General features: G+C 29.4%; 2 protein-coding genes across 2 annotated transcripts; both read left to right on the top strand.

Moving 5' to 3' along the window:
- Positions 1-5,380: 5,380 nt before the first annotated feature.
- On the top strand, positions 5,381-6,836 carry LOC126671440 (uncharacterized). The gene has a single exon (XM_050365213.2). The coding sequence runs from the start codon at positions 5,603-5,605 to the stop codon at positions 6,752-6,754; it is 1,152 nt and encodes a 383-aa protein (XP_050221170.1). The 5' UTR covers positions 5,381-5,602; the 3' UTR covers positions 6,755-6,836.
- A 7,043-nt stretch (positions 6,837-13,879) lies between these two features.
- Positions 13,880-15,171, top strand: LOC126672838 (uncharacterized). Its single transcript, XM_050366790.1, has 2 exons — positions 13,880-14,199; positions 15,099-15,171. Exons 1-2 carry the CDS (start codon positions 13,880-13,882, stop codon positions 15,169-15,171), a joined length of 393 nt encoding a protein of 130 aa, XP_050222747.1.
- Positions 15,172-15,577: the final 406 nt, after the last annotated feature.

The raw sequence follows: 15,577 nt of genomic DNA, 5'->3' as shown, positions 1-15,577 counted from the left end.
GACCTATCAGAGCCATCAATATATTTATAATCTATTTATTACATTTAATAGTTATACAAGTCAACCTTGGAGAAGGTCTAGTAACTGTCCATGTAGGATCATGTAATAGATTTGTCGGTGGTACACGTGCCTAGGATCTACAAGAAAACGACGTAGTATAAGAGGTGTCTTCTCATAACTGAAAATAGGAATGAGAAGTCGACAATTAAGAGTGTACGTGCATGCATCTCTAATCTTTATGGGAATTAGAATATAAAAAGGGAAATTGCTCATAAAAAAGAATGGAATAAGACTATAAGAGTGATATAAGTTGTAAAAAGCATCACAAAACCTCATTTAAATAAAATTAAAAAGAACATCCCAAGACCCTTTTATTTTTTTTAAAAATTTGCTCTCCCTTCCTTTTTAAATTTTTTTCTCGCAATTTGATCTTAAAGGGTAGAAAAAGATAATTTTTCTGTTCAACCAGAAAGCCGTCCTTTTTCCGCTCATATTAAATTTCTATTTATATTTGTTTTAGATCTTTAATCAATAAATTCTTTTAAATCTAAAATTTTATTAAGTTTTGTTATAGTTTTTTTTTTAGTTTTTTGGATAATCGAAGGTATTTTGATGATAAAAATATATTTTTTTATAATTTTTTTGAAGATAAAGATCGAAAAATATAAAATTTCAACGTATTTAGCTGTTTGAAGGTTAAATCGAAAGTGTTTTAAAATCAAGATCAGAGATGAAGCTAGGATTTTTCTTGGTGGGATAAAAAAATTAGAATTTTTATTCAAAACTACCCTAAAAAAATTAAATAAATTAAATTTATCTTCACTAATAATCAGTGGCGAAACTACCCATTGTCTTAGGTGGTCAATTGACCCCCTTTCAGTCTTTATTTCTTAACTGATGGATATCGGATCCTATCATAAGTATTATGGAGCCGAGTCGTAGGAGATTCATCCTCCGAGCCGATAATAAGCTCTCGTCTAAAGGGGTAAACCAGATAAAACCAGCAACTGAATCCATGAGATTCGCCTTGACCAGAATAATACGTCGAATCACGAAGATAAGGCCGAATCTTTTAAAGACTCGGATTCGATACAAACTCCAACTTAGAAAGATAAACTTATTTAAGAAGATATTCCTAAATAAGAATTTCACCTGAATAGGAAACTACGTTCCTATTCAGGGTCACACCCTACTAAATAGGAATCACTTTTCTATTCGAAGTCAAATAAGTATATGTTCAACTACTATATAAGGAGTTTAAGATATGCCTAAACACACAACTACATTCACATACTCAAAACGTTGTTCAAAACCTAAACTGACTTTAGCATTGAAGAGTTAATCGGACCACCACCGTCCGGTTAGCTTCTACCTTGTTTTGCAAGTTAATCTACCGGATCAGAAGACAGACTCCATCGTTAATTAACATACATATGAATTAGTTTAAAAATATACATTTGATTGTTTTCTATTAATATATTGCCCACTGTAATCTTATAATTACATCAAATGACATTTCAAATTTTACCCCCCTTTTCAATAATTTATGGCTTCGTCTCTGTTAATAAAAATAATTGAATCTAATTTAATATAAAAGTATTAAATATCAATTTTATACATTTTTTAATGGATTGGAATTCTCTTAAGTTCATTTTGAACTTGAGGGGGTCATGTTCATAATCTACACCGTTCATTATAAAATGAATGGTGTAAGATTAATTTGAGGGAATCCCGGCACACAACAAAACTTTGTTCATTGTTGCAGTCCAAAATGACACTTTTAGCATCCACAATTTGAGTTTTCTCATTTTCGATTAATTTTTTGTTTGTTTTCTTTATTGTTTCATAAGTTCAATAGACTAGAGTTTAGCCATTTCTCAACTTTCACTTTCAGTCTTAGTCGTTTATCTAAATTGTAATGAGAAAAACTGAAATATATCGTTTATATATTTTTATATTATTCCAATATACATTTTTAATATAATAAATTTTAAAAAACGAAATAATATAAAAGATTCTTTTGAAATTTTTTTAACTCCAATTTAAACAAATGACTAAAACTAAAAAATACTAAAATTAAAGATTTTAAAAAGTAAGGCTATGATTGAAAAATCGAAAAAGTAAAAATTTTGGGTGATTAAGTTTATATTTAAAGATTGTTTTTGATGAATTTTAAAACTTAAATATTAATATAACAAATTAAATATATACATTATAGAAAATTTATAGAAGTTAGGATGTTATCATTATAATTAAAAGGCCAAATGTTGTAAAAAGGCCAAACCTTTCACAAAAGTCCTGACCTTTTAATTTTGTCAATTTTGGCCAAAAACTGATTATTTGGTTTCACAAAAGTCCCGACCTTTCAATTTTGTCGATTTTGACCAAAAATGGATTATTTGGTTTCACAAAAGTCCTGACCTTTCAATATTTGGCATGCCACATAGGCGTCACATAGGCTCTACATAGGCAAATTGAAATCAAATTGAGAGTTGGCCACAATTGAAACCAAATAATTTGTTTTTGGCCAAAATCGACAAAATTGAAAGGTCGGGACTTTTGTGAAACTTTTATGAAAGGTTTGGCCTTTTTAAAACATTTGGCCTAATTAAAAAAAGGAAAAAAAAAAGTAGTTTCCATGTTATGAAGTAAGGGATAGTTGTGTTACAAATGCAAAAGTGATACTATTGCTACTAGTAATAGGGAACAGAGAATATAAGTAAAAAGATGGATTTTGTCCACCGTTTTACTCAATTGCTGTTCCATTCACTTCCCTGCAAAACTATAATACTCATGGCTCCTGCTTTTCTTCATCACTTATTATTGAATAGGTAGTGTCGACATTGGATCGGAACTACTGCTCTGATTAATTTGGCTAATAATCACCCATGTCCCTTGACTTTTAGATTTATAATCACTAAACTCTCTGATATTTAAAAGCAATCACCAAACTGTTTAATTTTTATGGCGGCACTTGCTGAACCCCCTAAGAATTAAAATACATCTGGCGCTGTTTTTTTATCAACTGATATTCTTAAAAAAATAAAATTTGGCGTCGTCACATCGGCTGTCACGTCATTAAAATACCCTACAACACTCAAAATACCCCTAAATTTAATTTTAAAAAAATAAAAAAAAATAACCAAACTCTATTCAATCGAACCCAAACCACCCGGCCAATCCATCTACCACCGACCCTGCCACCGTTGCCCGCCGCCACCCAACCACCGCTGGAAATTTTACTAGTCATCTTCTCCACCTTGTTCTTCATGTCTGTCATGAAGAACATTTTTCATGAACAGACCCGTTCTTGGATTTGTCTTTCGACGACGGTTGGGTGGCGGCGGAAGCTGGGTGGTAGTGGGCATCAGTGGTTTGGTCGATGGTGGATGAGTTGACCGGATGGTTGGGTTAGATTGAATTGAGTTGGGTTAATTGTTTATTTTTTTAAATTTAATTTAGGAGTATTTTAGGTATTTTAATTTTTAGGGTATTTTGATGACGTGACAGCTGACGTGGCGCCTTATTATTTTTAAATGACAGTTGACCAAAAAAGACAGTGTCAAGGTAGTTTAGTCATATTTGGGGTTTATGGGGTTTAGTGAGCGCCGCCACAAAGATCAGGAAATTTAGTGATCGTTTTTCAACATCAAAGAGTTTAATGATCACAAACTAAAAAATCAGGGGCCGTTTGATTATTAGCCAATTAATTTAGATTGAATCCAATAGCTACAAATTAAAATTTATATGTAATAGAAAATTTTACATTAGAAATATATGGAAAAAATGTTGCATATATAAATGATAAAACCTGACTAATCCATTGTTTTAGAATTTTTAGTTTAATATGATTTATGGGTCCTGGTTCCTATTTTGGAGTCCATATATAATCTCTCATATCTATCACTCCTTCTGATCCAATAATTCTTATGGCACTTTTAAAGAAATGCCAGATAAAAATATGAAAAGTGATTACCTTGTCCACTCTGATTTACAACAGTTTGGGATTAAGTTCTGAGTAAAGTCGAACGTCTCAATATAGAAGAGATCTACGTTTAATAGAGAGATTGTTGAATAATAAGTTTAATGAGAAATCTCATATTGAAAAAATGTAAAACATAAAAGTGAAAGGGACTAACTGATCCATTATCTTAAAATTTTGAATTTATTATAGTATCTATCTAACGGTCATGTTACTCAATTTAGGCCTCATTAATATATTGTCCTCACACTACGGTTCTTCTGGGCCAAAAATATAATAAAAAGAAAAAGGATGATGACGAAAATATTTATAAAAGTATTTGTAAATTTTTTTTATTTATAAAAATATCGTCTAATTTAAAATTATTTATAAAAGTATCAAAAAATGAAAATTATTTACAAAAGTACGATGTGTATAATGTCAGTATAATTATGGTATAATTTCGATATATTAAAACTATAAATCAGAAAATTTAAAAACATTATTTGGTTTATTATTAGTATAATTTCAGTATATCGATAATAATTTATATATATAAATTTTCTAGTTGATAACATGTACATTTTTTTATATGTAGTTTTCACTATAGTTGGTAATGAACTAGAGAGTTTATATATTGTTGGTGTAATTTTAGTATGTTATTATTTTAATTTTTAGTATACGATGTGGTATAGTGTTGGTGTAATTTTTATCTAATATTAATAAATTTCAGTATAATTTTATGTGTATACTCTTGGTATAATTTTGGTATATTATTAGTTTAATTTTTAGTAAACAATTTGATATAATTTTTATTTAATATTAATAAAATTTCAATATGTTCTGATATATAATGTTGGTATAATGTTGGTATACTTTTAGTTTATTAGTATACTGATATTATACCAACAATATACACCGTATGTTTGTAATTATTTTTTACTTTTTGATATTTTGTAAATATTTTTAAATCAACTAGGTTTTTTGTAAATGAAAAAAGTCAAGTTTTATCTCGAGCCGAGTTCGAATATTAATTATAGAGTGCCGCAAGACTTGTAAATCTAAACGAATTTAAACGTGCCTCTTTATATAGAAAGCAATAATTTATCTTTATTATATTAACTTTCTATACTTCTATTTATATGTGTATCATATACTAATTGATTAAATTATATACTATATTTTATGGTGAGAGAATCAAAATATATCAAATATTATTATTTTTAATAACTATTTTATTAAACTCAAGTAGAGCTCGAGCTCAGTTAGTTGAAAATTGTCCGAACTCGAACTCGAACTCGAACTCGAACTCAAGCCGGGATAATATACGCGAACTTTAGTTTGAGCTTGGGTTAACTCGGCAGACCCAGCCTGTTTACAGTCTTTTTTTCTAAGGAATAAGTCTTTATTTCTTTTTCAGTTTCTCTACACTTTTTCACTCACTCAAAATTCATCAATTACACAGAAAAAAACGTAAACTAGACGCCTTCTCTTTTCTATCTACACCTTCTCTTCTCCATCAATCAATCTAAATATCTCACCTTTTCTCTCTCAATTACTTCGAAAACTCTACTTTTTCTTTCACAAACATTCCCCATTTCAAATTTCACCCGAACACCACTCGTCCTCCGTGCCAATCAAATGAAAGAAAAAGGCAAAGTTGCAGCCCAGACCATGTTTGATGACGATAATCAAGATCAAGATCAATACAATTATGCTGCTTCTTACTCAGAATTCCCATGCAAGAAACACCCCTCATCTTCTTCAGTCGGTATCTGCGCTTTATGTCTTAAAGATCGTTTACTTAACCTCGTTTGCTCCGATTGCGGCGAGCAAAGATTATCTTCTTGCTCTTGCTCCGATCAGATCACTTCTCATCGGAACTCCTCCGCCTCCGCCGCCGCTGAAGTCGGCAGTGTCGGCCGTATCTCGTTCTTGATCGAAAACGAAAACCAAGGTGGTAACAATACCATTTTTTCGCAGTTGAATTCTAGTAGTAAACCGAGTAAAAGTAGCAGAAGCAAAACAGACGACGTGTTCTTGCTAAAAAGAAGCAGTAGTACCACCGTAGAGATCAAGAAAAAAACTGGATTTTGGAGGATTGGCAAGCTATTCAGCAAGAAACGAGAAAAGGGTACCAATGGCGGCAAAAATATTTGCGAGAGAAGCAGTAGCGTTGGTGGGTTCGAAGAAAAAACCGATCTTTGGGTGGTTGATTACATGGGTGTATCAAGATCAAGATCTTTATGCAGCTTCAGAGGCGGTGGTTTTTTCGGATCAGAAGATGGTACATTTTCCGGTGCTAGAAGCTCTATTTCCGCCGCCAGAAGTTCCATTTCCGCCGCTAGAAACTCCGGTGTCAACGCTGGTGGTGGTGGTTTGGGTTTTGATGCCGACAGAAAAAGTGGGTTCAGTGAAGCAGAGCCTAGAAAAAGTGGGTTTGATAGTGATCAGACAGAAAAAGTCGAGTCTTGTTTTAATGGAGGACATAATAATAATAATACTAGGAGAGTGTTTTCACTTAAAGAAAGTAATTTCAGTTCTACTATGGATGATGATTCAAGATTTATAGATTTGAAATTTGATTTGGCGTCATCGGATTTAAATTCTGGATTAGTTGGACAGGATCAGTATAGTAATGAAATTGGGGGGTTTAGAGTTGGTGAGAGAGGGATTAAGAGAAGCAGGAAAAGTTTTAAGAGTTGGAGATGGATTTTCGGACATAATTATTATTTACATTCTAAGAAGAAAGAAGATGATCAACAAGAGATTGTTGTCTCAAATCATGCTTAATTAGCTTTTGTTTATATTTTATGTATTTGATAATGTGTATTATTGTAACAATTCTCTTGTTTTTATGGGTTTATGTTGTGTAGTTAATTTGATCGATTTAAGTTGAGAACAAAAGTTATGTAACAAGCATTTGAACAATAAAAATAGGCAAAAAACATGCAATTTTGCCGGGGTTTGCATTTTGGAATGTTCTTGTTTTGACATACAATCTTGCATAAGGAATTTGAGCAATTTGCATTTCGAAATGTTTCAAATACTCGCACTCGTGTCTGGGGCTGAGCGTTGGTCGAATCGGTTTGGTTCAGTTTCAAAAAGTCATGTAAAGAGACGATCCAAATGTTGAAAATTTTAACAGACAAACAAAAAAAAAACTTTTCGATTAACTTGTTTGGGTTTTTCTATTCGCTTTGAATTTATTTACAGGTTCATAATTTTTGACTAAAAAAACCCCTTAAAAACTCAGACAGAACTAAAGAGAGTTCAAAAATTAAGATTCAAAATTTTAAAACTAAAACTTTTATACTTTTAGGAAGTTCAGTCTTTTTGGTATTTTGGTTATATCAGCTATATAAACCTCCCGACCGAACCGTTAACTGAATCTATTTTTTTTTTAACTTGGCTATCAAACCAGACAGTTTTCATCAAATAACCTTACCAAACGACGAACTTATTGATTTCTCTGTCCGATCCGATTTTTGCACAACTATATTACTCGTATCCATAGCGGAATTAACAAGTAGGGTAAATGGTCGCCTCTTTAACCGCCGGTCACCAGATGTCCTCCTATGTTTACTAATGTTCTTTTTATTTTCTTTATTCAATCACAGATTGCATCTTTTCTCTTTCTGTTTTTGAATTCCGCTTATGTTGATTCATTGGCAATAGCCAACACCAAATTATTACAATCCTCGCATGCAATGTAGTTTGCCTACATTATGTTCTCCTTCATTTACAAACACTTTTATTTTTCCCCCACTTGTGGTTGAAATTAAAGGGACAAAAGGACAAGTGTAAAAGTAGACCAAAAATTACATATGCTGCTAATTCTAATTGTTCCCAACCCACATTCTTAGATTATCCTGATATATATTTTGAGAATATTAAACTCTCTGTGTAACTGACCTTATTTATTATTATAAAAGGATATTAAAATTTATTTTGTTATAAAAAGATCACTAAATTATACTTTTTATACAAAAAAATTTATGTTGTTATAAAAAAATACTAAACTTCTCATGAATTACAAAAAGATCACCGAGTTATACCTTTTATTATAAAAAAGTCACTGAGTGTACCTTTTTATAATTTTGGCTTGCCACGTCAGTAAAAACAACGTCGTTTTACATAGATGAGCTCCCTTATAACAAAAAGTATAGTTAAGTGATCTTTTTGTAGTAAAGTAAAATCTTTTATTTTTTTTATAATAATAAGTAAGTTAAGTGACCCAGAAAATTTAATATTCTATATTTTGATGTTGTACACAAAAGACATCTTATTTTAGACCTCAGCTAAATTTTGAAATTTTATAAATTGTTTAAATCCCCTTAACAAAATTCATTCTTATGATGATTTCATTTATCTAGTACCTAACTAAAAATTATAGAAAATAGTACTAGCTTTTTACAAATTCAATAGAATATAGTAAATTTAACTTAATTTCAGAAATAATAGTAATTAATTATAATTTTTATATCCTTAAATTGTAATTTGCTATATTTTCCTCCTTAAATTTATAATGAATGAGCCCTTCAAACTAATTTTATTTATATTTTTTTAAGAAAATAGTTGATTTGCACCGATTTATAAGGTTAAGGATCAAATTATATTTACTCGTAATTTAGGATCAAAGGCAGTGACAACTACTTGATCAAAAGTTTATGAGCATATGTCACTTTTTTACCTTAGTTAAGGCAACCTATGTAGTATAGGTATTCATATGTCGGACTTGAACAAATTTGAATCGGATTAAATCAGATTTTGTACTCTTTTATACAATTCAAATCGATTCTGATACTTTTTCAAATCTATATTTAAATTTAGGTTTTTTTTTATAAATATTCATGTTATATTAAATATTCTTAATATTACTAGTTGACTTTTTTTTATTGCAGAATACTGTTTGACTTTGCAAAAATCAAAAAACATTGTTTTTATTAAAAATTGCAAATATACGGTTTTCAAAAAATTCATTTACTTTCAATTTATTATCATTTTATTTTTAGTTTACTACCGGTTTACTTTTAATTTACAAAAAAACAAAAAATAAGATTACTCTTAGTTTACTTCCTGAATATAAAAGTACAATAAATTATTAGTTCACTATCAGAATTATAAACTTGTACGAAATTAGTTTCACTTTGTTTATTTTTAATTTAGTAAAAACATAAATAAACTGATAGTTTACTATCTGTTTATTTTTAATTTACCACAAAAAAAAAACAAGTTCACTAATATCAGTTTACTATCAGTGTTATACATGTATGAAATTAAGATTTTAGTTTATGAATTTTAATCTTTTAAATTTACTTTACTTTTAGTTACTATGGATTTATTTTACACTTTATAGATTTGATTTAAAAAAATTTGAAAATTATAAGGTGTGAGTTTACTTTCTGAATTTATAAAGTTATAATAAACGATGTTTGATAGTTTACTATGTTTATTATAAACATATAAAAATTTAAATTTCACTTTAGAGAGAAATAGTGCAAGAAAAAACAGATAAAAAGTAAAATTTGAAAAAAAAATGATAAACAATGACAAAAAAAAAACAGAAAAAAAAATGAAAGACTCAAAAAAGACAAAAAGATGATATTGAGAGATCCGAAAAGATAATCGATATGTGGCAGTGGTGACATATCTAGAATATATATAGTTGTCGAGAATGTGAAGTTTCTTCTTATGGAGATGTCATCAACGTCGTCTTTGCTGAAATCGCCTTCGTCGACGTCGTCTTTGTGGGCGTTGTTTTCTATTGTTGTTCGTTCTTTTTTTGTTCATCGATTGATTGCTGAGAGGAAGAGAGATGATAACTGCTGCAAATTTAAAATCCTAATGGTACATTTGGATAAGAATGGATTTCGACTTAGATTTAGATTTGAGCCAAAAAAAATTATTTGAGCTGTAAAATCTTTTATATATATATATATATATATATATATATATATATATATATATATATATATATATATATATATATATATAAGATGTAGAATTTGTTAGATTTGGAATTGAGTCAAATCTAAATCAATTTTCACACATGTAAAATTGATGATTTAAAATAACTCCTAAAATTTATGGATTTTAAATTCTAACTTATTATTTTTATTGTATTACAAATTGACTGATGCAACTAATTCGGTTAAGAATCGACAATTCAAAAAAAAAATGAAATTTTCAATAATATTAATTTGGACCAGTCTTATTAAAATTTAAACCGATTTAATTAATTCAACCAAAAATCGTCTATGATCCAATGACTGTTTCACAATTTTTAGATTTAACAATCTCCCAATTAGATTGGAAGAACAAACCGATCATCCTATCATGACCCGGAGCTTTGTTAGGACTAATCTTGAAAGCCGCCTTCCCAATTTCATCATCCAAAACAAGCCTGTTTAGGTTGCGGTTCATATCATTGGTTACCCTTCTCTCTTTGGATTCCCACTGTAGCTTCAGCAATTATGTGGGTTTTTGACGGATTTGTTCCTTCAAAATTTAAGAAATTCCAATCCTATGCTTGTTTTAAAAATAATACCAATTTTGTGCTTGGTTTAGCAACAATCCGCATTCTAAGAATGTGGATTGTGTGTTAAAATTATTTAGCAAAATATACATTTTAATCCTTAACTAAAACCAATATTTTATTAATTCTTTTTTATTTTTATTTTTATTATCAATATAAATTATAGTTAATAGTTTTTTCTATCGGTTTTAAACTGGTAAATATAGTAAAAATTAATATATTAAAGTACATCTCTAAATGTAGAGTTAAAAGTTTCGGATAAAACCTCAAAATTTAAATGTCGAAATTTAAATTTTTTGACATAATATAAAAATATACTCCCTCTGTCCCACTCTAATTGACAAAATATGGAGTTTTTGGTGTCCCATTCTAATTGACAAAACTAACATAACTATAATTTTTTCCTTTAACTTTCCATGTTTACCCTCATTTAAATTTAAACTTTTTATGGGAAAATGGTGAATATTTAATGAGAATTTGACTGATATACTAATACCATTAATTAGCTCCATTATCAATAGAGGGGTATAGAAGTAACTATCTATGTCATTTATTAGTTTGTATTGGTTATTGTAATTTAGTTATTTTGTCAATTAGAGTGGGATGGAGGGAGTATAAGTTAAGATATATATAAATATAATTTTTATATACATATATATATAATAAATAAAAAAATTCAGTTTAATTCCTAAACTTTCTTCACCCATCATAGTACTCCACCGCCTTTTTTTATTATATATATAAATATAATTTTTATATAAATCTTAACTATATACTTTTATATTACGTCAAAAATTTCAAATTTTGATATTTTAATTTCGGAATTTTATCCGAAACTTTTAACGCTACTTAAATGTACTTTAATATATTAATTTTTAATATATTTACCAGTTTAAAACCGATTGAGAAAACTATTACCTATAATTTATATTGATAATAAAAACAAAAATAAGAAGGAATTAATAAAATATTGGTTTTAGTTAAGGATTAAAATGTATATTTTGCCAAACAATTTTAACACACAATCCGCATTCTAAGAATGCGGATTGTTGCTAAAATAAATACACATTCCATAAATGCGGATTGCTCGCCCAAATCCGCATTTCAAAAATGCGGATTAGGTGGACCCAAGCACAAAATTGGTACTATTTTTGAAACAGGCATAGAATTGGAATTTCTTAAATTTCGGGGGAACAAATCTGTCAAAACCCCCAATTAAGGCTTGACGAAGAGTAAATATCTTGGAAGTGTTTTAGTGCAATGTCCACAATCTGATTCTGTTCTTGGCAGAGGGTACCATTCCGGTTTTTTTAGTTAAGCTATGTTGTTTCTCTAATTTACGCTATGGATAGAGAGTAAAAAGAGTAAGGAAAGATAATATAAAGTAAAGGGAAGGAAGGAGATGGAATAAAAGGTAAAATTAGAATTTAATTATGTTTGGATGGCTAACATGATTAGAAAGGCAAATTGAGGGAAAAGAATACTATTTTTATTTGAACAAATGAAAAGGGAGGGAAAATATATTATTTTTATTTGAACAAATGAAAAGAAAAAAGACAATAATTTTTAATGGGAAAAGGGTCATTTATGCCCTTAAGGTTTGGCCTCAGGATCAAATAAGCCCTCAACGTACAAAAAGATTCAAATATGCCCCTAACGTCTTAGAAAATGAACAATCAGGCCCTCGATTTGGACAATCAGACCCCTAAAGTTTCATTGATGCGCCAAATTTAGGGGCCTGGTTGTCAATATTTTAAGACGTTAGAGGCATATTTGAACCTTTTCAGACGTTGAGGGCTTAATTGATCCTGAAGATAAACCATAGGGGCATAAATGACTCTTTTCCCAATTTTTAATTGATAAATTTATCCTTTATGATTTGTCATCTGTTTTTTCATTTTTTTTAATAGTTCTAAAGAAAACCAACTAATTAATAAAATTAAGTTCAGAACAATGAGCTCATGTGGCACGTAAGCGATTTTCACTGGATTTTAAAACGGGTGTATGAATTTGAAAAAAAATTGACAGTTGGTGTATGAAAATGACAATTTTAAACGGCGTGATTAAAATGACAAAACGTTTAAATTTTGATATTCATATTAATTAATAAAAAAACTATGATAAATAAATTATTTTTATAACTATTAAAAATTAAAAAAATATTAAGATATGAAAATAAAAAAAAATTCATTAAAATATTTAAATAAATATAATATGAAAGATAAAAAAATAAATACTGATTTTTTTAACCAATGAGCTGTAGTTCAAATAGTATAAGCACTAGACATCAAACTGCTAGGTCGTGGGTTCCCCTCCCCAATTATAAAAAAAATATTGATTTTTTAATATAATATAAATATTTATGAAAATAAATTAAAAATTATTGAAAATTATTGAAATTTTATAAAGACAGAAATGACATTTATTAACATATTTATATTTTTAATTAGAGTTGAATTTATCTACACCTTAAAATGGAGTGTAATTAATTTCAACTCCTGTAAAGTGAATGAAGAGAAATGGTTCATCTTTTTTTCCTTTTCTTTCTAATTAAACAATTTATCCAAATAAAAAAATAATTAATTTTCCTCATATTATCTTTCCTTTTTTTCTTATTAAATTCAATCAATGCTAAGTGTTAATCTCTATATTTTAGAACCGAGAGGATTTATAGTTGACAAATAAAAGTAGAGGAATCTCATATCAAAAACAGTACAAATTGAGAGACACAAAAATGAATTATGCCTATTATTATTATTAGGGTTAATGTCATAAAAATTCACGAACTTTACACGTTTTCTCATTTTAATCACGTAGTTTAGATTTTTTCATTTTCATGCACGAACTATCACTTCTTCTCAAATTCATGCACGGTGCTGAGGTGTCACGGCTCCATTGGTGTAATTCGCTGAGGTGGAGGTCATTTTACACCAATGAATGAGTGCCACCTCAGCACCGTGTATGAATTTGGGAAAAAGTGATAGTTCGTGCATGAAAATGAGAAAATTTAAACTGCGTAATTAAAATGAAAAAACAAGTAAAGTTCGTGATTTTTTTTGACATTAACTCTTATTATTATCAACAACTATAATGAAAGTCATACTACTGACGCATGATTCTTTCAATAACTCGTGATTCCTCACCATAGCTTAAAATATTATTCAGACACTATCAAATGTTAATCAACCTCTAAAACTCTTACACTCCTCTGTAATTGAGAATATCTTATTTTGTTTTCCACTTCCCAAACAATTTCTTGACCTTCAAAACATGAAGACCAGATTGACTTTATATTCCAATATCAACCTTCAAAATCTGTTATAGGAACCGGTTCATTATCAAAGTTCAAGAAATCAGAAAAAGATCAAAGACAAGGAAAAATGTATGTGACAAAACCTCTGTCTATGTATGTAAGAAATCCATCAGCTGTTTCATTACCACCGCCAGAGGGTCCGAATTCCGGCATACTAGTAATTCAAGACGAAGAACCTGAACGTACCGGCTGTTTTGGATCGTGCAAGAACATTCCTGTAAGAGAGTTTCCTTTTCCGCAGAATAAGAATTTGAGAGTTGAATATGTTGAAGATGATTTGGAAGGTCAGCTAGTTCATGTAAACAGAGTTGTATTTGTTCCTGTCATGAATCAACCTCTCTCTTCTAATCTCTACTACTGCATCGAGCGAAAGGGAAAGCATAAAGGGTATGTTTTTCTAACTTGTTTTTGTTTTAATATTTGTCTTCTTGTTAATATACAACATCAGTAGCAACACGAAAACTTTTCGAATACTACTCCGTCCGTCGGTGAGAGACGACTTACACATATATTAAGAAAATTAGTTTATTTAGCTAAAATTATACTAACTACCTAAAATATTCTTATTAATATGCATTTACCTTTCAAGGTAAATAGTGTTCCGAAAGAATTCGTAGCATGTAGTATTATATAAAGTTATTTTTAATATTAAAAGTATCAAGTATCATTAAATTCTTTTTGTTGTCGAAGCGATAATCTATTTAGTTTAGTTGACTAAAACCAATTCAATTGAAAATATTTTAGATATTTATTTTGTTAATCAATTTCTAAAAAATACAAATAAACCTATCTTTTCTGAAGGGATGAAATATGTTTTAATGTTTCATTTCCGCTTCTTTAAGCACTTTTAATATTTTCAAATTTCATTTCTAATATTATAAAAAACATATGGTCTGGTTGTTTACTATTTTTTCGATTCAGTAACCTTGTTGTATTGATTCATAATTAGTTGGTAGTACTCAAGTCCTTGATATTTGTATAGTAAAATTAGCCGTAGCAGAGTCAAACAATAACTCATTGGGGAAGTATAAACAAATATAAAATAGAGAAATTTACAAAAGAACACAAGATATTTACGTGATTCGACAAAATGCTAATTATATTAATACAGCTCACTGCCAGCTCACACTGCCAGCTCATCTTGCTAACTGTTGTTCCAACGGTTTTTGGCATCTTAGTAACATGCTTCTCTCATGTTGCTGTTATCATCCTTGTGACACAAGATCAATGGTCCAGATGCAATAGGATCATAATCTGTGTGCTTTAGTTTGATTGGTCATTGATAGATTAGCTTCTTGTATAAATACAGCTCAAGGAGCATCTTTTTCTGTTAATGAAAATTTCTCAGTTTCTCAATAAATTTCTTTCTTCTTCTTCAAGTTTTGTTATGGTATCAGAGCTGGATTCTTCCAGTCTCTACTTTGATCAGTAGATATTTGTTCTTCTTCAATCAAATTGAAGCTTCATTAATGGCGAATCAGTTTCACAGACCAGAGGAATCATTTTCCAGTCCCTATTTTGTACATCCAGGTGAAAATCCTTCACTTGTTTTAGTTTCTAAGATTTTACATGGAGGTAACTATCATACATGGATTAAATTGATGAAAATGGCTTTAATTACCAAAAATAAGTACAAATTTGTTAATGGATCTATAATGATGCCTGAGTTTGATGATCCTTTATTTGCTGCTTGGGAGAGATGCAATACTCTTGTGATGCAATGGATATATGCAGCAGTTTCACCTGCAATAGCTGAAAGTATAGC

Source organism: Mercurialis annua, linkage group LG3, assembly GCF_937616625.2.
Source record: "Mercurialis annua linkage group LG3, ddMerAnnu1.2, whole genome shotgun sequence".
Lineage (NCBI taxonomy): Eukaryota > Viridiplantae > Streptophyta > Magnoliopsida > Malpighiales > Euphorbiaceae > Mercurialis > Mercurialis annua.
This window is presented reverse-complemented; position numbering and strand designations above follow the sequence as displayed.

What these genes read in the sequence shown, in the direction of transcription:
- LOC126671440 (XM_050365213.2), top strand. Translation starts at nt 5,603, where the DNA reads ATGAAAGAAAAAGGCAAAGTTGCAGCCCAGACCATGTTTGATGACGAT.
- LOC126672838 (XM_050366790.1), top strand. Translation starts at nt 13,880, where the DNA reads ATGTATGTGACAAAACCTCTGTCTATGTATGTAAGAAATCCATCAGCT. An exon ending in CGAAAGGGAAAGCATAAAGG is followed by an intron (nt 14,200 to 15,098) that starts GTATGTTTTTCT and finishes GGTCATTGATAG; the next exon opens with ATTAGCTTCTTGTATAAATA.